Raw genomic sequence first — 24,717 nt, forward strand, 5'->3', positions numbered from 1 at the left:
AGTTGGTTCCAACAGATTGTGGCATAAGTGCCCATGAACAAGAGGTGGTAGTTGTAAACTGAAATGTAACATGTCAGTAAATATTGCTATTCCAACACAGTCCTGCGTGTTAAAGGAACTAAAAGAGAACACTGTCTATTCAGTGTTATGAAATTCAGAGGGTTGGCATGGTGGAGGTTCTAGACTCAGCTGTTCAAACTTAGAACATTTACCCCAACCTCCTTCAAATTCCCTCGTTTACCAGCCTGCCCACAAAGAAAAATTAACAGTGCTTTGTTCTAGGATTATGTGAAATTCCAAAAGTGCAAAATAAACTAGTCTCTCAGGTCAGCCATAATAGCCTACAAAACTCAGAGGAACTCACAATAACTGTGCCTGTGGCTTGCTAGTTCTGTGTTATGAGTGCAGGATGTTGTGATGCAGGAAAAAAAAAAAAGATTGTTTCCATAATTTCCAAATTGCCTTCTGCAACTGCTTACAAATCATGGCCTTGGAAGCCCCAAAATAGGAGCAAAGCAAAGCTCCTGTCAACTTCAATAGTGAAGGATCAGGTCCTAGGTAAGGAAGCATTGTTAATATTTTTTATTGACTCCCAAAACAAATTTTAAGGAATACATGTTTTAGAGGTAAGGCCCCATCTGCAGTTCTTACTCAAGCAAATCTCCCGCAGGGCTGGATTCTGATCTCTGTTACACTGGAGCAAATCCAGAGTAATGCCATAGGCATAACTGATATAACTCCAGATTTACAGCAATGTAGGAGAGATCAGAGCCCCAGTGGTTGACCTCAGTGAGAGTTTGCTGAAGTAATGACTGCAGGATAAGGCCTTTTGATACTAAGGAGGAGAAAAGCTGAATAAAAAAGCCCTGTATAACAGAAAATATGAGGCAATTATCTGATTACTTATAGGAAGAAGTACAGTGTCACAATACAGAATGTTCAAGGGATTACCCAGCTTTGAACAGTGCTTGCTTAACAGCTGCTACCAAACTGTAGTCCTGTGCATTTGGCAGAGTTTCATTAATGATAATCTGCAGTGTTTACAGCCTATAGGCTACTGAGCATGTGAAGAACCTTTTTTACTTGTATTTTATAATCCTTTCCCCTTATGCTGTTTTTCTCGATATTTCTGAGATCTGAGGAGGTTTATGTTTCAAAATGACTCATTCTGCTCTGACAACTGAGGAGCAAGATTGCAGTAAATGTTCCCTTGTTACGAAAAGTATGTATTTACAAACAAGAAGGAATACCATCTACATTCATACCAGGGTTTGGAACATCACCAGCTAATACATTCACTTGCCAATATATGGCGCTGTAAATGTAATGTAAAGAAAGGTGTCTTTGCCAGTTACTAGATATTCCTCAGTAACTTCGTGGACCTGTAAAGCAAATTGTAATTGCTTTAATCTTGACATTGCATTTGATCTGAACTTCATTGAAAAGAATCCTGCCATTATTTTAAAGGTAGAGTACTGATTATGATTTAGAAACATTACATTTGCCTTAGAATTTGGATTTCAAACACGTGCCCAACCATATCCTTAATGCAAAACTTCTGTGATATTAAAAACAGACCATAATTAAGAATCTAATTCCATTATGGAAGCAATTATACAGTATGTCGTGTATTAGGGAAAAAATAATAATTCAGAGGTTCAAAAGCCATAGCACTGCTAAATGACTACAACTGTTTTCACACACAGTATTCCAGTGGCCATGATTCTGTCATGATAAAACCAAAGGAGATTATTGTTTAATGGTAATTAGCATATTTAGAGACTTTTAAAAAACCGTATGATTCACGCAATGTCCTGCTCCAGCTGCTTTTTCTGTCTTAATGATGCTCAGTTGCTTGGAAGCCCTCCCTCCAGGCTTACGCTCCCCAGAGGACAGTGGGTGTGCAGACAGAAATCTCTTCACCCAGCATGCTACAAACCAGAAACTCACAGCTATACGTTATCCCCATTCCACCTGGAATCACAGGGTCATGAACACAGTATTTCAAGCAACTGGTGGGTTTATTACAGTAGCCCTCCAGTTTGTTGAGCAGCTGAGCTAGCCTTACTAAAATGTATACTTGAAAGAAATCCGCTCCCCTCCTGATCACTATTGGTTTCTATAGAAACAAGAAGGAATCTCTGCTCGTCTCTAAATTTTCCCCCTCATGTTTTTTGCCATTCCGTATGAAACCTTTGTTGTTGCTTGCACAGTTCTCCATTTATAGCCTCATTTAACAAATTAAAGAACAACAGGCTGGATAAAAAATGGATTCCCATTTGAATTTACGCAACACAATCCTACACATTAAGTATCTGTGGTCAATTCATCTCTCCTGGGTCATTTTATGTCTCAAGCATTTCAAAGTAAATACTTTAAACAATGGTTCATCACAAGAGTTAAAAGGGGTCAAGAGGATATTTACTTAACCACTAGTTGACTTTTTAACTTCAAAATATTTCAGCAGTTACAGTATTTAAATTAAATCTGTCTCATCAGTGTCACCATAAATTACTCTCTAAAACTCCAGGACTCCCAACCACATTGTGAGTCACCACCCTGATGCCTGCACTTCTTAGTCTTGAGATAACTTATGTTTGCTTACTTTGTTATTGTGCCCTTCTCCGGGGACTGCATTTGTACAGGAATTCCTAAGGCTTCTACATATTGTATCTACCTTGTTGTAATCACGAGGCAAACACACTTGCACTCAGTCATATAAAAACGTAAGAGCTCTTGAGCCATGAAAAAGATTCCTCGAGCAGAGATTTGACTTAAAAAATTAGAGAAGAAAATCTTCAGACCAAACAAACTAAAAAGGCTACATTAGCCAGAAACAACAGCAACAGCAGCAATACAAAGATATATTATTTCGGGTCTACTACTCCCTTCTGTCAGAGTAGCAGGAAAAACCCTAATTTCCATTTTAATGCATCTTTTTAAAGTCATAATGGCAGCAATTTTCAGTGCCCACAAATAATTTTCTTTTATAATAACCATAGTTACTTTCAGATTTGCTTGGAAAGTCTCTCTCCCGCCCTGCAATTATTTACTGCAGATAATGAGTTGCCCTAAATAAAGTCCAAGCACAGGGTTGTTAAATTATGAAATTGCAGCGTGGGCACCAAATTAATTTCTGGCGTCAAGCTTAATCAGAGGAGTGACACCAAAATGTCTCTGAATTAGGTGATCAGTGCAACTAAAGATACCACTGCTGTCATCCCGTTGCCACAATCTTCTTATCAGCAAATATGCCTGTGTGACAGCCAGAGATTTTATTCCATGAAACGTTAAGTGTTTACTAATCTTACATTATTACATGCTATTACATTTGCTGTTTTTTTGCAGCATGAGAATCGCAGCATTACTGAAAATACCAGGCTAAATTTCACAAGATGGTGGGTCAAATCAATCACTATTTTAAATCTAAGTCATCAGATAATTTTCACATCATTCTCTCTCCCCCCCCCATATATATATACAGATAATCTTTCAAATTATTAATTATCTTTGTGCATCTACTAATAATGATGTATAGGAGCAGATTTAGTTCAATACCCTTGAGAGATTTGGTTAAGATTTTTTTTAAACTCATCAGCTGTTTCTTGTCCCAAACAACTGAGAATCATTTGTCTCATATTTTTACATATATTTTTCTTGGTCACTAACGTTGTTTATCCAAATAATTAGAAGTGTTTGTTACGTTCAATATGGCAGCTCCAATCTTTAAACCTGTCAATAATAGGCCATGATCCCAAGATTCAGTGTTTCATCAGCTAATACCCATACCCCTGCCATCCATTCATAAACACTCTGTTCCCATTTTATATGCAATTTTCTGAGGCTGAAATTCACAAACTTCTTTCTGACCAACTTTGAGGAATGATGAAGTGGAATAAAGAAAGGGAGACCAGGCAGTTGATTATGTAACATAATCCTGACATGTGGGAGAGATGGTAAGGGAGATGAGAATGTCAAAATTTCCTCCCAAATAGCTGCTCCCCCTCAAACTGACAGACATGCTTTAAAATGCCACTGATTGCTTTAAAATACCTCTGTTCAATTTTCCCATGACTAACCTATATTTTCAGCATTTCCCATCTAAATAAATTTCTGTATTAATTACTAGGTATTTAATATGTTAGGCACAAATCACTAAGAATAGTCTGTCTTAACAAGTCATCAGAAAGTTTCAAAAAAGCCACAATTTGCAAAGACTCCATCAAAAAAAAATTGTGTCTGACAAAAATATATTCATCAAAGTTCATACCTCCTTGGATACATCAGACATTAGTACTAAAAGGGGACCATCCCAGATTGACACCTCACAAAGACCAACATAAAAAAAGACAAATGACTGGAAGGTTTATTTCAATGCTCAGCAAGGTTTGCAATATCAAATATCTGTTGATCCACCAAAAAGAACTATATGGTACCTCGTATGCATTTTTCCTCTCCGTCTCTCCAGGACGAAAGAGCTCTATGCTACTCCATGTGTAGAAACCTATTTTATAGGATAAGCTGGACAAAGGGAGTTCTGAATAGCTCATGTTGAGCGTGAGAGAGAATGTGTATAACTGCTACCTTTTTATATTGTCATATTTTGTAGTGTTCTTGTGAAACATTAAGTAAACTCTTCATCCTCTGGAAAATTTTACAATTTTCTTCCCTTTCATCACAGCTGTTTATTTTAGCTTTGTTTGTTTAAGTTCTCTTTTCTGGTCATTAAAAATAATTACTTAGTACTCAGATGCAGCTTCACATGTTTAAAGAACTGTACATATATCAACTCACAAGACCCCTGTGAGAGACAGGGGGAAAGGCCACCCCATGCAGAGGGCCCACCCAAGGACTATGCTCCACTTAAGTCCTCAAGATAAGGTTTAAATGGGATTTAGATGGTGTATAAGACCCCTGTACAGGGGTGGATTCACAGCTGGTGCACAATATAAAGGTGATGAATTGAACGAAAAGGAAATGGGGTGCCAAAAATGAACACTAGAATAAAGTGAATTGTATGCTTCTCTTTAAAATGTGCAGTGTTCTATGTACATTGAATATATACTTCATAAAAAATACTCGTAGAATCTAACGGTTTTTGACAGTGACTGGAAGTAAATATTTTCAATGCATGCTTTATTGAGATGGTCAGCATATCTATGACATACAAAAAGTATAAGGCTTATATTAATAGCTAAATGATAATTTCAGAAAAGCTTTTCTGAAGGTTGCTACATCATCTGTAAGCAATTGCTATGGTACACTAAGAGTTTGGGGGTTTCTAATGTGGCCAAAGGGAAAAGTTACCCAGCAAAAAACTATACACCTTCTAGGAGAAAAAAACTCCTAAGAAATAGATATTCTTTATTGGTTCAATATAACATGCCTTCATCCTCACCCCATATACAACTTCAAGTCCTCGATATCTTGCGTGAGACCATCTCCAGCTTTACCAAATGCAATGAAATGGAATCGCAGCATATTTGCTATGACCACTATTACAAGATTATGTAGCAAAACAAGAATATCCAGTTGTTGGCTATTGATTTATCGATAAAACAGTAACTGTAAAAATGATGAAAGAGGTTCTATACTAGATAGCCTTGTGAAACAGTTTATTACTTAAGCATTAATGACCCGTTTAGAGGTCATTACTGGTCAGGTAATGACCAGCTACAGAAGTTAAGGGCCCGAGGCAAAGCACTATAATAAAACCATGCATGCAATATGTGTTTGGTTCCTCAGGATTCTATTAGGAAAGAAAAGTGTAAAGGGTAATGAAAGATATGTCCAAGAGGCACTTGCATCAGCCCTCTAGTTTTATATTTGGCATAATGTATATGGCTTTATTTCAACTGCACAAATCATTCCTTGTTTACACTAACACCTATCATTGACTAGGACATAAACAACTGCAGCTGAAAATGCCCAGTCATGGCATTAAACGCTTGATCCTGCATAGGATGATCAGATGTCCCAATTTTATAGGGATAGTCCCGATATTCGGGACTTTGTCTTATATAGGCACCTATTACCACCCACCCCCGTCCTGATTTTTCACACTTGCTGTCTGGTCACCCTACTCCTGCAGCTCAGGCAAAAATCCCACTGATTGAAGAATCAGGCCCTGATGTTTGCACATCCAGTACTGTTTGCATCTAGTGTGTGTATTTGCCTGAGATGAGGAACTGAGACCATCTATTGCTACATAACTCAGATGGCCTTTTCTGGTCCTATCATTCTGAAATCTTACATAATTATATTTTATTATTATTGATTGGTTGGGAAGGAGGACATTGTTTGTTTTCATTATTTCCCAGTCTCTTTCCTCAGAAATGGTGACTTGAGCATGAATGTGAACTTGCTTTCTACTGTTTCCAATAAATTATGACAAAATCAAATTAAAACAGGAGCTTGGTACTGATAACTCAGGTGTGAGACAAAGCAGCTGTATACTGTCCAGTAAGTAAGAATACAAGGTTTGGAACAATACCCAAGTCCCTAGCTCTTGGCTTCAGAGGCAGGTAAAGCATGTGGGCCCTCATAACCACATCTCACTCTTACAGCCCCATGGTATCATCGATTCTGGCCCTGATTTATGGCATCATTTGTTCTTGATAAGAGCCACTTGCCAACACTACTTAGAAAAAAGTAAAATACAATCTAACAGTGCAATCTTGAAAAAGAAAAGAATAAAACAGTGTAAGAGTTAAGGGAAAAAATCAAGCTGATCTGCACAGATTCTTTTATATGTACATTTATATGTAATAAAATGTCCTTGGTAGAAACCAACCTTATTTGCTCAGAATTTATTATTTTGCCCATACTAAAATGGGAATTAAGAATTTTTTTATGGATTGATTGACAAGTTACTTAATTTTACTGCAGCTTCTGTGCTATAGTATAGTTTGAATATTTATTTTAAAAAAACAGACTGTATTGTTTACATGATTAACTATAATAGCTCCTTTGAGTTTGAGTTATTGCAATCTTTTGTGTAAATAGGTTTTAAAGAAATGTTCAGTACAATGATTTCAGATCTTACCGATATTTCAGAGCCATTACAGCTAATCATACACGTACATATTTGGTTACACTTTAAAACTATATTCACAACCATAGTAAAATGCCTCAGGAAAAGTAGTTGTTCAACATTCACAGTATCCAATTTTTAAGATCAAATATCTTGGTTATTTTATTTCAAAACATCAAAGAGATTATGACATGGTCTAACCATTTGCCAATGGCATTAAACGCTTGATTCTGCAGCTCAGGCAAAAACCCCATTGACTGAAGGATCAGGCCCTAATGTTGGCATATCCAACACTGTTTGCATCTATAGCATGTGTTTGCACAAGACAGAAGGAATTGAGACCATCTATTGCTAGATAGGACTATGAAGGGCCTTCTGAGTTATCACTACGTAATTATTTTTCTTATTAAAGGTTGGGGGGGGGGGGGAAGGAGGGATTGTTCAATCCAAAGTGCTACAGAGCAGGAAAAACTAAATCTTTTTAAGTGGATACTCTATATATTTTAATTGCTCAAAATATAGAATACAATTCAGTCCTTAACAGAAAACAAGATACCATGTATACAACACAGAACCTAAATTTAACCCAGAGCACATTTTTACAACCAAATTATAAACTGTTGCCACACAGGGTTAACAACAAAAAGTGCTGACGCAACTGTAACAATATGTTGGCGCCCATAAGCAGCGCTATAATTAATCTAAGTGTACTGTCGTTACACTAAATGCAGCTTCTGTAGGATTATTCCAAATCATGAGACTCTCTCCCCTCCACCCCCGCCCCAAGCTCAGATAACATGCAGTTTATTTCCAGTCGTGTACATAGCATGATTTGCTGAAGGAACATTAAGTCTGGAAGTAATATCTTAATCAAATCAGAATTTCTTCTGTAAAACAAATCTTTGGCTTTTGGAGAATTAGTGGCATCTAATGCCTCAGGACAGAGATGTGAAACTGTGAGCTGAAATACACACTGCTGGAGATCATACTCAGCCCTACTGCTTCAAGCCATTTACAAGTGCATCTATCCAACCTCCTACCTACACACCTACACTTTATATGGTCGTAAACCACTAATGCAATGTCTAAATTATACCCTGAAAACTCCAGGTTTGAAATGGGTTGTATGAAGATTCACCTCATGTGGTTTATTAATTTCTGCAAGAATAGAAGGCTCTGATTTCCTTTCGGATGAAACTCATTTAAACAAAGCCCAACACCAACCAAACATCCATAAATTAAAGCATTGTTGGTATTTATGCAGTGAAGTACATGTAAACTAAGCAAATTCTGCGCAAAAGACAAAAATTGCATTTGCAAAAGGCATTTCAAAGTACTGCCAACAGAGGAAAAGATGGGTGTCATATTTGGAAACCTCTGATAATTCACATATATTTATAATATTCCCCTACTGCCTTTCCATACCCACTAAAAATACTATTAGCATAGTCAGTTAACAAAATAAGACAACATTGTAAAGTTGACACATTTCACCAAATGATAGCTAGTAATTGACATGTAGAATAGAGCTACCCTGTAATGTATTTTACTGTATCTTTAGCAAACAAGACATTATTTATCTTACAGCACTATAATCTAATGCCTCAATAACCTTTTGATCAAAATATAACCTACAGTACAAAACTAAAATATATACCAAAATGAGTCATCTCTCCCCCCTTTTATCTTTTGGTGCAAAAGCCAATGATTAAAGACTGAGCATAAGAGGAGTCAATAAAATAATATTAATACTTGGCTGTTACTATTCCTTTAGACCACTTATCAAAGGTAAGTATTACTAGCCTCATTTTAGAGCTGGGAAAACTTAAATACAGAAAAGTCCTTGCCCAAAAACACAGCAAAAGAGAGTGATAGGAACAGAACCAAGGACTTCTGATCCTAAGTCCAGAGCTCAGACCACTGAATCATACTGCTTCTTCGTTCTCTGTTTCCCCGTAGTATAACATCTCTGATGTTTCAAATGGCATTAAACACATCACAGCAGCATTTTGTGAATACTTAGCGTAACTACACTGGAATGCCATTGTCAACATCATTTTTCTTTAAAAGTTTTTTCGGTGAAAGTTAGCGATAAGGGTTGTTTATCTAAAAAATGGAAAAACATTAGTGTCTAGCACATATTCTATTTCACTTTAAAGAAACAAACTAACAACCATTCCTCAGCAAATCAGCAAACATGATCTGTTTACTCTACAAAACAGCAAACCTTCCTAAGACTGAACCCTCAGTCACAACTGGTAGTAGATGCTCTTTGATACTGTTTTTTCATGTTTGTGATTTTTTTATTGATTTTCATTACAGACAGTGAAAAGTACAAAAAGGTAAATAACTTACAGCTTATAGATATTTCCCAACACTGCACACCTCACAGGATCTCCAGTAGAATGATGGGATTGTGCAATATTACTACTTGTCAAAGCTACAAGACCGGCCAATACTACATCTACATAACATGTTTGAGTGAGGGCAGCAGTAACAAAACATAAGACGACATGCATGAATAGACAGAAGAGGGCGGAGGGGAGAGAGGAAGGGAAGAGGTTGGATCAGGTAGAATGAATGTTTGTCATTCTTCGACCCATTTCCACATTTTTATCCATTTCTATCTAGAAACTGGGTTCAAATTTCTTCTGATCCCTATAATTACTCTCTACAGTGATAAGCTATTCTTTCTTTTGCTACTAACTCAGACAGGTCTGAACACCAATGCTCTATTCGGGGCATGAGCCTACTATCGCATTTTAGTATTTCACACCAACAACTAGCAGCTGACCTTACTTATTTATGAAACAAACCGAGGATCATAATATCGGTCACTACAAAAACAGCAGCAAATAATTCTACAACATTCAGAGAACTAGATTAACAACTCTTAAAAACACGTGTTTGAGAGGCACTAAAATCATCAGGCCTTCCATTCTAGCAGATGTTAATACCATCATTCATGCTAAGGCTCTTCTGGTATGAAACCCTGTTACTTTTTTCAACAATTACTTTTTCCCACTATTAAACAAATGATACTAGAACACACACTCGTGCCACAATATGTGCTTGATGAGAGCTCTATATTTTAAGAATGATAGAAAAGTATAAGTATGATATTCCTCAGTTACACCTTCCTATCAGGTAGAGTAGGAAATATGAACACTGGCCTCATAGCTATTCATCACATCACATACCCCATTGAAATGGTGTTGACTGAAGAGGTTCCATAGATTTTCAGAGTAACCAGAATTAAAACACATAGGATTCAACAGAAGTATCTTCCTGTCTTTTGCAAGTTTCCCATCTCACACATGTGAAAGTTCAAATGATTTCTCCCAAATGGCCACACGTGGAAGATGCCTTTATAAAACAATACTACAGTATTGTAAATGCTGTGGTAAGCTGCACTGTTTTGGATCATTACTGTATCATACAAAAGTATTTTCTCATAAGGGTCGCTAATTCTGACAACATTCACAGAGCATCCTTGTGGAGTCCACTGAATTTCACTGATAATTCACTGAAACACCAAGGAAACTACAGAAAGAACATTCAAGGCCAGTGTCCAAAAAACAATCAGAAAACAGATGTTGACCAAGGGCATGCTGTCCTCAGTTGAAGGAAGAAAGACTTTATGACAAGAAAAAAAGACAAAGAAGGAGCACAGAAGACCTAATTCTGTTGTCACTTGTACCCATGTAACCCTAAAACACCCGGATTACACGAATGTCATAGATGGCAGAATTTAGTTCAGCAAGTTTTGCTTAGCAGGGACCGTAACTAGCGACTCCGTGCCATTTAATCCCCCTCAACAATGTAAAAACGTATTCAACTCAAAACAGAAAGGAGGAGAAGGAAGAGGTTGGAGACAGCTGACTGTTGAAAACTGAAGCATCCCAGTGTGGCATGAAAGCCACAGTCACATCGGCCTAGATCCTCAGAGATATTTAGGTGCTTAACTCCCACTGAAATCTATCGGCATTAGGTGCCTAAATACCTTTGCGGATGTAGGCCGTGGATCCTATTGAACTTCACAGAAAACTCATGAGCTTCCATTCGCATGCTTTGGGAACAATTCGTATGTTGGCCACAGATGATTTATGAGTTGACTCCATCTCAGTTTGGATGTCTGTGCTCTATACACCTGCAATACAGGGGAGGTGCTGGGGATGGGATTACAGAGTTTAAAATTAATGTATCTTGTTATGTGTTCGCTTTTAGCTCATGAGCTCTTTGGGGCAGGACTGTTATTGATCATGCATTTGTACAGCCTCTATCACAATGGGGCCCAACATGGTTGTGGCCAATAGGCACTACTAAATTAAATTAATAATAATAATGTGTTGAAGTAAGAAAGAGACCCATAAGTTTCTGCATTGCAGATGGTCACAGAGACTTTTTCCGATGAAAAAACGCCTAGCTATAGGATGTCTGGGTAAAGCATAAATAGTTGTACTAACAATCAAGAGGTGTATTTACACATTTTAAAAGTTTGCTTCAACTCAGCTCCTATCTTTCATTTTCAGAAGTTCAGATTACTAATTATTTTTGACCTAATGTACTTAAGTATTTAAATTCATAGGGGACAAATGACATAGTAAACAGATTGTGCAACTAGTACAAATTATTTTAACAGCTAAAAAAAAAAGATCCTAAATCCTTAAGCTACTGACTTTAGTTACAAAAGAAAATCATAATATTAATATCATTTTGTTACTCTGGTTCTTTAACATTTGTAATGACCCTGTCAGGCTTCACCTGACTAAATCTGAATTCTGTCAACTCTCATCGTAACAAAACGCAACTCAATGATAAGGCGTACTCTCCACAGGGGCTGAACAAAAACAGATCAATATTTGTTAGATAAAGGACAGTCTGAGTCATACAACTGTGTGAGAAAAATCTGTAGCCAATTCTTAGAGGAAACTGACGACTTACAAACATAGCAAAATTAAATCTATGGGTTTAGAATTAAAGAGGCTTTTTTTAAAAAAAATAGCATACTTTGTTCTACTGGCTGATAAAAAGTAAATGTTGGGAGCACAAAAAATTACATACAACAAAAATTACTAATAAAGCAGAAAAAAAATCAGTAAAGAAGTAGAACTATGGAATCTCATAAACAAAGCCCAACAAAGACATTGTTCTATAGCTTTTTTCCTGAGGAGAGAAATGTAGCAACTTAATAATTTCATGTTTGATAGAAAATGGCCTTTAAATCCCTTTTAAAGACGACTTTTCATTTCTTTTCTGTGTTCCGTTTTATATCTGAAATCAATTAAACAATCATTAAAAATTGATTCAGGACTGTTTAATCCTGCACATTTGCACAATTTTTGTTTAGTTGATATTTGCTCCAGGGAGTATTTAACTATCATTGAACAAAATCTTGAATTCTTTTCTTAATGAATGGTGGAATTTATAATAGATCTAGGGCCAGATCCTGTTCATGTTATTTGGGAGAGTGCTCCTATTGAAGTCCCAAGCATTGCTGCATCCCTCAAAAGAAGTATTACTTATATTGTTTCATATGCCACAGTCATCAGGAATACTAACTGGAGGAGAGAGAGCAGATTAAGGAAGTGTAGATTATATATGTCATATTTCACTTTTAATATTTACACTGATAAACTAGTGACACTTGAAGCAACAGCTTATAAATAAAGTAAATATGATGAAATCATATTACAGTGCTAGGGTTTGGTTGTGATCTTGGATTGGCCCATTCACTGTATGCAGAAGTTTGAACAGTGCATTTGATGGACAACAGCAACTTCCAAGCTCAGTCCTTGTTCTGCTGAGAAACGCTATCCTCCAGAAAGGCATGTTATGTCAGGTAGCAATGTCTAATATGCCTGTGCTTTCAACGTGATAAAAGGGTCCTGGTTTGACCACAAGAGAGGTCTTAAGCCTAGGCATCAGTTATTCACATATTCCTCTCTAAAACTAGCTTATCAGGAGCATAGTTCCCAAGTTTAATATACTCATTGTTTTGCTGCAATAAACAAGCAGGTGAACCATCTCAACATAGAGGAAACTCAGCAATGAGCTTTCTCGCTACATGTACTTTTTAGAGACCTCTTTCTAACCCAGAGATCCAAAGGCACAATCTAACTTTCGGGAACACTGGGTAGAGGGGAGCTCACAATTCAGAGGCAAGCAGGATTTGACCCTTCCTACGGCTTTATTACAGGCTGCTGAGGGTTTCAGGTCTACACAGAGATTCTGCACACCTTCCTGTACTTACACATCTTCCTAGCTTCCAGATTAGATTGCTGCAATGCACTCTGAGGCTACACCGTAGGGCTGCATGGAAGCTGAAGTTAGTGCAGAGTGCAGTTGCCCAATTCCTAAGCGATACTTCACACATGATACTGGTGCACCATAGCCCGTAGTGGCATTTTTTGGTGTTGGGTTTGACCTATGAAGTCCTTAATAGTTTGGATCCTACGTACCTGAAAGGCTTCTGCGCTCCCTCAGGGAAACTATGGCAGTAATGACAATTAGTCAAGTTGCTCAAATATTCTGCCTCCTGCCAAAAGAAGGAGGGTGCTGGTGGCAGAGTATTTTTCATGAATGGTCTGAGACTTGACCTCTACCTTGAGCCCCCGGAGACTGAGTTGGTTGATAATGTTTAAGGCACATTGCAAAGCTCATCTTTTGCTTGGGCCTCTGGTGAAGCCAGAGAGTGAGAGATACAGTTCATTGACATGAGATGTGTATTTTATTATTTTTATTAGCTTAGATAAGTATTACCAAGGGAAGTCCACACTGCACTGTGTGTGATATACTTGGTAGAATTATAACAATTTTGTACGTTATAATTGTATAAAGGTTCCTGGATAGGTGCAGAATAACTGAAATAAATAAATAAAACTGTTAGCATGTGGCTTTTTTGTCTCACATCCCTAAAACACAGTCCTCCCATACTGTATAGGGTCAAAACTCACCCACTCCCCCCTCCTGAGGGCTGGCCGTATTTACAAAGGAACTCATAACCATATGATATAAACTTCCATTCCAAAAAGGCCTCTCTGCGGCTGCAATAGCCAGAAACTGTAGATGAGAAACTTGAGGAGGTACAAAGCATATGGTATTTGCTGGCCAAGACGTTCTGGAGCTTACAGTTCACAGTCAAAGAGTGTTTCTAACAGAGGTTATGCTAATCTCTGGTCAACGAGATATTCAGTAGTCACAAAACCAACATGGACCTAATACGCACTGGAGATGTGGAATCAGTTGTGCCATGTTTACTATACCACTCCAGCTATGCCAAAATTAATGAGCTGACCTATGTAAGAGGGGGGGAAAGTGTCAACAAGCCATTTCTATGCAGTGGCAAAAAAACTGAGATCAAATTTCAGCTTAGTTAGATCACTTTACATTAAAACATCACAGGCATCCCATTGTGGGGAGGGTATAGGAGGTACAGGCTCCCCAATTTGAAATCCAAGATTTACAGAACTGCTGCATATTGAATGATTATTCTAAGAGCATACTGAAGCATAAGGAAAGAATCATCTACCCCATCCATTCTGCAAGGCGTGTAGAGCTCAATTATCTTTTATTTTATATAGTGTGTGTGTGCGCACATGAACGTGTGCCCAACCACCTCTGCGGCATTATGAGTGTACTGCCTTGCTTTCTTCTCTGCCCCTTTGATGTGGTTTGCACCACAGTGGACCAAAGGAGAGAGCAGCCCCTACACCCCCCTAAGCACAGGTACTGTCCATGGGCCTTGTGGAAAAGAGGAAAGGCTCTTGCCCTCCCCAAGACGGCACCAGGTCAGAGACAATTTTACCCAGATTATATTGGCTCTTTTAGGTGTGTAACTTCCACGAAGCGCAACATCTGTGAAGACGCTTTAGCAAGATTTACAAGCCCTATTCAAATCGAAGGGTTATTCTGTGCCACCATTAAGTACTCTTAATGGTACTTGGTATTATTGATGTCACTATTTATGTAAAGCAATATAATTAGTAATGCTATTACCACTATCCTTCCTTTGTGTCACTAATTGCATCACTATAAACATAATTTACTCTAGAGGAAGAATGAAGGATTTTTTTTTTTGACAAATCCACTGCAAGACACCACGCCAAGGTGCAAAAGGTTACTCTCTATGCTAATGCTGATTATACACACAACCCAGAAGTTTCCTGACCTAAAGTACAAACACAACATGAAAGGTGATATATCAAACTGACACTATCATACGGGGGAAAAAAGGAAGCTTCAGATTTACGCAGCATCTCCCTGCCTAGCCCAACAGACTGCTTAAAAAATGCTTTGACATAGCACCAGGGTAGAAAAATTTGAAACTAAACAGGAATAGTTTCCTAATATAAAAGCAGAGAACCTACAGAGAATTAGGCTAAAGACATAAAGTCATTTAAAGCCCACCATAACTGCTACATGCCCAGGTCTATCTCCACTCTCATCTCTTTGCTTCTCCAACTGACTCCTTTGCTCTGGCCAGTGGCCCGTTCTGTTTATGGGGTTGGTCTTGTCTCCACACCTTCTTCCATGCTGCTGCCTGTGCCTGGAGTGGTATCCCTGAAGAAGTCTGAAGGACCTCCATTTAAGTGTTAAAGTAAGTGTTAGAAATCCAAGAACAAAGAAGACCTGAATCAAAAATTGGATCTTTCAAGTAGAACGGGTCAGAAAATTAGCTTTATTTTCCTTGTGGAAAATTTCAAGTTTAGGCCCAGAGTATGACCTACTTTAACCTGCTATTAGTGCCCTCTGGATTGCAAATGTATATATATATTCATATATTCATATTGACAAGTTATTAAGAAGCTTAAAGAAGGCATCTAATTGCAATAGCTTCAACATTGCATTGTCATGTCTTTGCTTTCCTTTTTCAGAGGCTTGTGTTTGATTTATAACAAATGATGAGGCCTACCCGATTCACACAAATGCTAACCATACTTACTGAGAGGTAGATTAGTTTGCTATTATTTGCAGTAGTGTAAATCCATCATTAAAAATGTTTTCGTGTACTTGTCAAGACAGAGGAATCCATTGCAAAGTGTCAACCATATATCATGACAATCAATCATATTCTCTATAGTTTTTATGCCTTTTATTCAGAAAGAGCCCAAAGAACATTATAGACTATATACAACAGGGATCCTTCAGCCACCAGTTAAATACCATCACTTCTAGGACACAATAATCCTACTGCACCAGTGGTAACACCAAAATATTGGTTCTTCTTGGCCTTTGGCTAACGCCAAGTGGAGTATCTAGCACACATGCAATATGCTCATTGCTCTTACATCTCTCCCTGCAGAACTATGATCTTATAATATATATACTACATGTATAAACACCACAAAACTTTAACTCAGGACTTTCAACTCCAAACATAGCTATCCAGTCACAGCCCAGTAAGCAAGAGACACAAGCAAGCCAAAAGAATCGTCATCTTGAAGACGGCACACCATGCTCCTTCAAAGGTCAATAATATACATGGACAAATCAGTTCAACTCATGTAGCCATTTCAGGAGTTTCATCACGAACTCACACATGAAACAAGTTGCTAAGAAAGAAGGAACGCACCCTCCTTGCTGTCTGTCTAGTTAACTTTTTCCAATGAAATGAGGTACTTTAAAAATATATAATCTGGCATTGTGTTCTGAGCTAGGTTCAGTTTGTGGTACAATTGTGGTTCCCTCTCCAAAGCTTCTCTACTGAAACCCATCACACATTCTATATCTGTTGGTGCATGCAGTTTTGCTTTGTTCATCCTCAACTGCCTATTCACATTCACTCTTACCTGAGAGTGGGCCAACATAGCACTGTTTCACCATTATATAAAACAAGGTTCAATTTTGGTACAATATTTTTATAATAGGAAATCACCATTGAACCCAACACGCTCATCCATACTGAGTTTATACTTATCTCACTCTCCTGCTTTTTCCATCTTGCCCTTCTTCAATCTCCTCCTTCTTCAGAGTTCTGATTACACCGCAGTCCCAATTATCCTAGTGACAGCTGTGTACACACATGGATTTTGCAAGCAGCTTCCCTTGACAAGTGCACAATGGTAGTTTGTTTACTTGGGTTTTTAATAAAAGCATACTACAGGCTACCATAGTCAGTGTTACCAACTCTGAGAATTTTATATCTAGTCTTGTGATATTTGAGGTTTTTTCTTAAAGCCCCACTTCCCGGAGTCAAGTGAGTATGTAAGGATCTCATTTTTTAAAAGTAAGTTTCAAGCACTCATTGCTGCAGGAAAAAAAAACTTGAAAACGTGACCCAAGTGTAACCTAAAGGCTCAAAAATCAAAAGACAAAACAACTTTCAAATGTATTACTTAAAAAAAAAAAAAGATGAGATTTTAAGCAAATCTCGTTATTTTGTGGGGCCTGATTAATGAGTTATGAATGCTTAGGGTTGGCAATACTTGGACATAATTTGGCTAGTACAGTTCTCGGGGGGGGGGGGGACTATTTCTCTGCCGATACTGATCATAAGAAAAGCCAGCTAAACCTCTGAATGCAAAAAACACGTTTAAACACAGTTTTGGCTAGTACCGATTCCAGCGTAAGTAGGAGCTTGTGTCTCTAGAGCTAAGTTATTCGATTTGCATCAATCATCATCTCCAGTAACTAACTTTATAAGCTTTATTACCCCTTTTGTGAAAAAAGATGTAGCACTGAAGAACTCATTAACTCCTAATGATAAGTTTTGTAAAGGTGTATGTTCTGAGGTTTCTGCAAAAATTCCTGTTTGTAATGGGAACTGAGCATAGATTTCCCATGCACCACTTTGAAAATGTGGCTGTTTCTAAATGGGAATTTTTAAATAGTTTTTTTAAAGTTTCACCCATTTTCATCCATTTTTGTCCTGGCTATCTCAAACACTTTGAACGTTACAGGGGCAAAAACCTCCTCACCCTTTCTCAAGCAACTCATACAACTGAGACAAAAGGGAATATTAGTGTAAGTAAAGCACGATTTGGCCCATTATCAATAAAAATAGCACTCTGTAGTGTGTAAACATGAGTAATAACAAAAACAGAGTATTTTGAAGCCATAATTGCAAACAATATTTAAATGACCCCCATTAGAACGAAGGCATTAAAAGACACAGTCATTTTACAAGAAACAAAATAAAAGCACTGATTAGAAAGGATCATACAATAAAAGCTGACATTTACAAAAAAAAGTTCTGCAGTGATTTCTATATCCATTTACCAGAGATGAAATCCTATGCTAAATATTTTGAAAATATTGATGTTAGCAGGAGGGGTTAGTATTCACATTTCCTCCAAAGAATGTAAATGTGAACAACAGAATTTATAATACAAGCATTGTGTTGTAATTTAATTTAACCATGAAACTAATTTCTGTCTTCAACATTTTATGTTTTATGGTACGAAACAGAACATTATTTGCTGTGATGTGGTTTATTTAACCTTAACCTGATGGGTCCAACAGTGAATACAGATACATTCAAAGTGTTAGTAATATGACATGCCATGCTGATTAAAATTTCAGTTGTGTTTCCCCCATCTCCTCTGGAAAGTTAATGAATTAATGAATCTTTAAAGGACAGTCAGGAAGGCCTTAAAAAGAAGATGCCTTTTTGAGTAAGGACAGAAAGTGGCAGATTACAACTTAATGACTTCAGAATAATGGTAATTTCCCTATTTTCTTCACTTGCCTTAGCTCAGCTAATGGCTTCATTAGTGTCCACACTCTCCAACGAACAGAGGACCATGTCGCATCCATCTTAGTCACATCACAATAAAACCAGTTAAATACAATTCAACTACCTGCCTTCTGCCAGTCTGTACGATAAGATAGAATTAGCAGCACAATCAATATTGAATCCCGGGTATCCCTTTTTGCTTTTAATCAAGAAACATAACAGTGAGTGTATTTATGAAATGCAATTTAACTGTAGTACATATTTTATGTTGATTAGGTAACTACAGTCAATCAAAAAGGAGATAAAATGAAGGCAACGATTTTTCCTTTACTGTGTACTGGTCTACAAACAAAATCTCCCCGCACATTTGATCAAATTGACAGATTACCTCAAAATCAGCACAGTCACATAAAATACTTCCTGTCATTTCATAAACCAATATGTCACTTCACAAACTCATCTATTTAAATGGCTAAGTAGCTCTCTGTTCACTCACAATATGCATTGCAGCAGTACCTAAAGATTCCTACAGAGATTGGATCACATTACATACAGCACCTAGTACAAACCTAATGGGACAATCCCTGCCCCGAAGAATTTATAGTTTAAATCAGAGTTTACCATCTCATGACTCTCCCCTAATCTGAATCTTGAGTTTATGTTTCTCCAACGAGTGACATAACTGCTAGATTTTACATTTTTATCATCCTGTTTTTAAACAGCCATTTCTTCAGACATTCCAAAACCTCATAGAACCAACAAAAAGAACAGGAGGACTTGTGGCACCTTAGAGACTAACAAATTTATTAGAGCATAAGCTTTCGTGGGCTACAGCTCACTTCATCGGATGCATAGAATGGAACATATAGTAAGAAGATATATATATACACATACAGAAAAGGTGGAACTTCACCTTCTCTGTAAGGTGGAACTTCCACCTTCTCTGTATGTGTGTGTATATATATATATATATCTTCTTACTATATGTTCCATTCTATGCATCCGATGAAGTGGGCTGTAGCCCACGAAAGCTTATGCTCTAATAAATTTGTTAGTCTCTAAGGTGCCACAAGTACTCCTGTTCTTTTTGCGGATACAGACTAACACGGCTGCTACTCTGAAATAGAATCAACAGAAAGACTTCCATTGACTTCAGATCTCCTTTTCTTTAAACTTCGTATGTTTCTCGTCTGCTTTCCTATGCTGCAGACCAAGCACAAAGGCACCCTGAAGTTCAGCAAAAAGAACCTTCACTATTGAGAGGTTCTACCACATAACTGTAGCTTGGCCAATCGATTCCTACAGGAGGATTTAAATGTGGACAAGGAAAGTCTCCTTTTCCTCAGCGTATGAGGAAACTTCACTGACGAAGGCGTTTACCAAAAACACTTGCCTGGAGGATTTCCTATCTTTTGTTTTATTCCAAACTGCACAAGTCTAAATATGGGCTGAATACTTTGCACAATCTTTAGTAACAGGGAGTCAGTATCTGTCAGTAGATGCTGCAGAGTAACTGGGTAATTTCACAGTATCAACAAGGAGAACTGCCTCAGGGTAATCTATTCATTTGGATACTCCCACTGGATGCCATTTAAACAGCTGCCTGCTCCTTCCCTACAGTCACCATTGTTGAACATTTTAGTGGCCTTTTCTTTGCCATCTCATGCCAGAAAGAAAAGCTCTTCCAGTACCCCAAGGGTAACTACTGGTGCAGAAGGTAAGGAAGCTGAATAGTACTAGAATGTGTACTACTAGTACTAACCGAATCCCACAAAACCATATGGAAAGGGCCTGGAACAAGAGCCTCTACAGATTTTCCACCTTGGAATACTGCCTCAGGTTGTAAGTGAACTCAGATGTTTCTGGAAAAATGGATTCTCCTTGCATTGGGCCTGCCATTATGTTTCTTAAAAGAAGAATAGTTGCATGCCTGATATTGAAGGAGTTGTTCCCACTGTCCAATCATGCAGTCTTTGCGCAACCAAATTCCCACTGAAGTTAATGGGAGTTCTCCCGCTCACCTATTTGAACACATTACTTTCTGACACTAAGCTTGTTGTGGCAGGGACTAGCCTTTTATTTCGTGTGTGTGTGTGTACAGTGCATACCACAATGAGGGCCTGATCCCTTTTTGGGTCACAAACAGATATATTTTAAGGCCAGCAGGGACCATTAGATCTTCCAGTCCTTCCTCTTGTAGACCACAGGCCACAGAATTTCACCGTCCCGCTAGGTTCTGCTGCTGTTACATCGTCATCATGATAAAGGCTGCAGGATTTGGACTATACCCTATGTTACCACAACCCATTTCAATTTAACTCTATTATAATAAATGCTGGTTTAAAAATGTAACTTCCAGGAAAATTTTAACTAATATTTCATCCCTTTTTTCCCCTTAACAACATTTAGATAAAAGAGTGGGTCAGAATGCACACAGTTGCCACTTTTCTGTCAAAATTACACTCAGACTAGTTTTATTTAGTGCATAGGTCCCCTCAGAATAGCCTTGCTTAGCATGCAAGTGCATTATCTGCCTAAACTCTGCTTTTCTGATTAAAGTTTTGTATTTAATTAAAATGGTCTTTAATTAAAATGCAAATATTCTCGAACTTTAACAATATATTGTTTACACGGGACTGAGAAACGGCCCTCAAAGGCTCTGGAGAAATAGGTTGAATTGCAAGCTGTATATTCAGACTTCGCTGCTCAGTGAAAATGGATAAAGATCATTTCCCCCCACCCTTATTCGCTTAATCTGTTCTAAACAAACGTGAAGATATCCCAATTTGTATCTAGAATTCATGTACAGAGGAAACAATTCCCAAAGTCATCAGCTGCTCAACAGACCATTAGGACAGTTCAAACTCTCTTTTGTATTTTAAACAATTCTTTCAGCCAATTTTGCTGACAGATTTTATTAACCCCACCAAAAGACAGTGAATTAAAGAAATAGTTCAGACACCCTCTTTAATAAAGTGAAGAAGAGAGTGAGTGGGTGAGTGGGCATAAGGGACATGTCTGCATTATCCTTTCGCCAGAAACAGCTTACTACCGGTTAGAAAATGACTGCTCTGTTTACACAAGAGCAGGGTTCAGATACAGCTGATATAGTCATCTTACTTCTTTGTTTTAACATGCACAAAGAGATGCTGTACCGCAGGATTTGATTTATAGCAAGCCTGAGTGTATACTTTCCAGCTCCAACAACAGTGTTCTCTCTGAAGTGTTTTGACTCAAAGGTGAATTACATTCATGACCAATTCATAACCATCCACTATTGGGGATGAACCTGAACCACTGTAGTTAATGTGACTTAAGCTCTCTAAGAAACAACTATTATTTGAAAACCTCAACTTTCTTTCCAAGGGACTTACCAGGGAAAACTAAAATCTGGCTCTAGCAACCTCTGCGCCATAACAAAGATTACAATTAATTGCGGTTTGTGGTTTATTTTAAAACCATTGCATTTAAAAAAAAAATTAAAGTGTCCTTGGGAAGTTTTAAAATTTATTAGCAAAATACTGGAGTACATTCATCATCATTTTACTTTTCAAATACTGAAGTAAATTGATGTAAGTTAAACCAGAAAATGTGAGGACTATTTAAAGAGCTTGCAAAATCCATTTTAAGAAGCCAATAAAACAAATCAGATGTTGGAATTTTTCACTGAAAGTTCTTTTTAAAATAATGGCATAAATATGATCCCAATGGAAGGCCCATAAAGCATTCTCTTGCTTTTAGGGAAATTCTTAGAAAGACCACTTGCTATAATTTGTATTTCCTAAATTCATTGCAGCTTTGAGAAACTAAAATTTAAAAAATTACCACATCACAGTAATTCCAGATTTCAGTACAAAAGCCATTACTTAGCTTGCACACCGTAATTTACACACTCTTTTACACAATAATTTTAGATCGAAGAAAAGATTCATTTTCCTTTTATAATTACCATGTGTCAAAGTGTTTAACCTCTGCATTTGAAAAACTGGAGCTGGATTCTTTCTAGAAGCAGATGTCAAGAGCTCAATTCTACTCAGTACATTTGCGCACAACGGCAGATCTCAGCATATGAAAGCAGAGAGCAGTGGTCAATGGAAGAATGTTGCAAAGTGAGATAAAATTAAAAATGGGAACAACACTGAGGTGGATACTAAATAAGGTCTGCATTCTGCATGACTGGGTCCCAATTCTGCATTGTCATAAAACGTTTGGCACGCAACTGAAAATATATTGCTTACTAATTTCTAGTACAGTGTCTGATTGTTTAAATGTCTGCTAAAATATACACCTATAGCATTCTAAAGCAAGATTGCTCGAGTAACCCACTATCCCCTTTCCCCCCTCGAGTGGAATGCCACAGGAAATTCTCTGACCTTATTTCTGGGTTTCTTCATTGCTGTACATATTGCAAAATAAATCTCAGCAGAGTGCACAATAGTGTCGCCTACAACCAATTACCATCATAAATTGCTTTGTAAACACCCCACAATAAAACAATTTATTTTAGTGAATAAAATCCATGTCAGTCCAACACTGAGTTTAAATATAGCATGGGATCCACCTAAACCACAGTAGCATTTAATTGCTACTCAGTTTGCATAATATATACAAATTAATGTAGATTCAAGAATTAGCATTTTCATATGGTTTACTGGAAACAAAAAAAGGCATAAAACTGTATGGTTGTTTTAGCAATCAAAACATTATTTTTGTGAGCCACTGACAACTTGAGCGAGCCTTTCACAAAAAATGGGGACTATAAAAACACATTGACACCAGTCTGTGCATTGGGCCTTTCCCATAACTCTAAAATCTAGACTTTTATTAGGTTCTTCTCTGGTATTACTGATTAAAAGGGAGCCGTGTCCAATGTGTCCCATTCACTATGATCGACCCTTACTTGGCTAAGTGCCATTCTTTTATAAAGTGAAACTTTCAGTGCACAGGTAAGGAGCTGGACTGGCAGCCCCAGGAGGGCAGCTCACCTTCTCTTCAGAAAATAGGTCATGCAGACTTGCCTGAGTAGAACCATGACTAGCTTCCTCCAACAGGTTCCACTCAACATGCTGCAGTACTGGTCCAGTGAGCCGTTGGCTCAATCTCCATGTTCATTTAAGCCGTGACTTCTCTACTAAGAAAACTCACGTGAGAGAGTCCTTACACTTAGATGGCATCTAGTGAGCCAGCTTTGGGCCAGTACGTGGGCCCCACGTCTTCTTAGCATAATGGCTATCTCAGGAGCTGTGCCACCGTTGGCTCCAAACCAAAGGAGCTAATGTCAGGTTTTAATGTGGCTATAGTGTCTGGGCAAGATTAACCTCCAGGGCAATTTGCCACCGTTTTGTCCCCTAGCCAGGGGGTGGCATGACATACAGCATCTCCTCCACTCCTCTCTTCCTGCCAACCACATACAGGAACCGAACCATGTGATGCTAATGCAGATGGGCTTCTGGGAGTGTGCAACACTCTTTTCTTTCTACCTGTCTTCTAGCCTTTTATTCTTTTGCTCTCCTCCATGCAGTGGAATTCAGGGGGGAGGCACCCGGCCCATTAAATGGCCCTGAAGGTGAAGAAACAATTTGAAGTCACAGTGAAAAGGCCTTAGGCCATTAAATATATAATACAGGGCTTGCTCCTGATCTCATTGATGTCAGTGGGAGTGTGGTGATTGACTTCAATCGGAGCAGGGCTTGGCTCATAGCATCCCACATCTTCCTGACGGCTTGCATTCAGGTCTGTCCGAACAAGCAATTTTTCTGATGCTCTGAGAGTCAGGTAGTAAGTCAAGCCATCACACTAATTTGAACCTTCGATTCTAACGCAGTGTTCCAAATCGAGTAGCACAAGATTGGCTCATTCTCAGACATTATCAAGTAGTGATTTAGTTTCCTTAAATTCTGAGATTTCTTTGATAAAGAAAGTCTGCTGCAGCATCAAAAGTGAATGAGGTTACTTTATATGACCGCCACAGTCTGTTTGGACTTCCTTCCAGCTTAGCTTCTTCAGA

General features: G+C 37.9%; 1 protein-coding gene across 6 annotated transcripts in view; it reads right to left on the reverse strand.

The window, feature by feature from the left end:
• AFF2 (ALF transcription elongation factor 2) overlaps positions 1-24,717 on the reverse strand; it is a 464,322-nt gene that overhangs the window by 414,335 nt on the left and 25,270 nt on the right. For 5 of the 6 annotated variants that reach the window (XR_012160619.1, XM_073358389.1, XM_073358393.1 and 2 more), the window contains exon 2: positions 11,037-11,183. The exons of the other annotated variant lie outside the window; for it this stretch is intronic. Coding sequence is in view for 4 of the 5 variants with exons in the window: in XM_073358389.1 (XP_073214490.1) it covers positions 11,037-11,101 (65 nt within the window). In the remaining variant the exon portion in view is untranslated. The remainder of the gene's footprint in view (positions 1-11,036; positions 11,184-24,717) is intronic. 6 annotated transcript variants of the gene reach the window in all.

Source organism: Lepidochelys kempii, chromosome 9 (genome assembly GCF_965140265.1).
Source record: "Lepidochelys kempii isolate rLepKem1 chromosome 9, rLepKem1.hap2, whole genome shotgun sequence".
Lineage (NCBI taxonomy): Eukaryota > Metazoa > Chordata > Testudines > Cheloniidae > Lepidochelys > Lepidochelys kempii.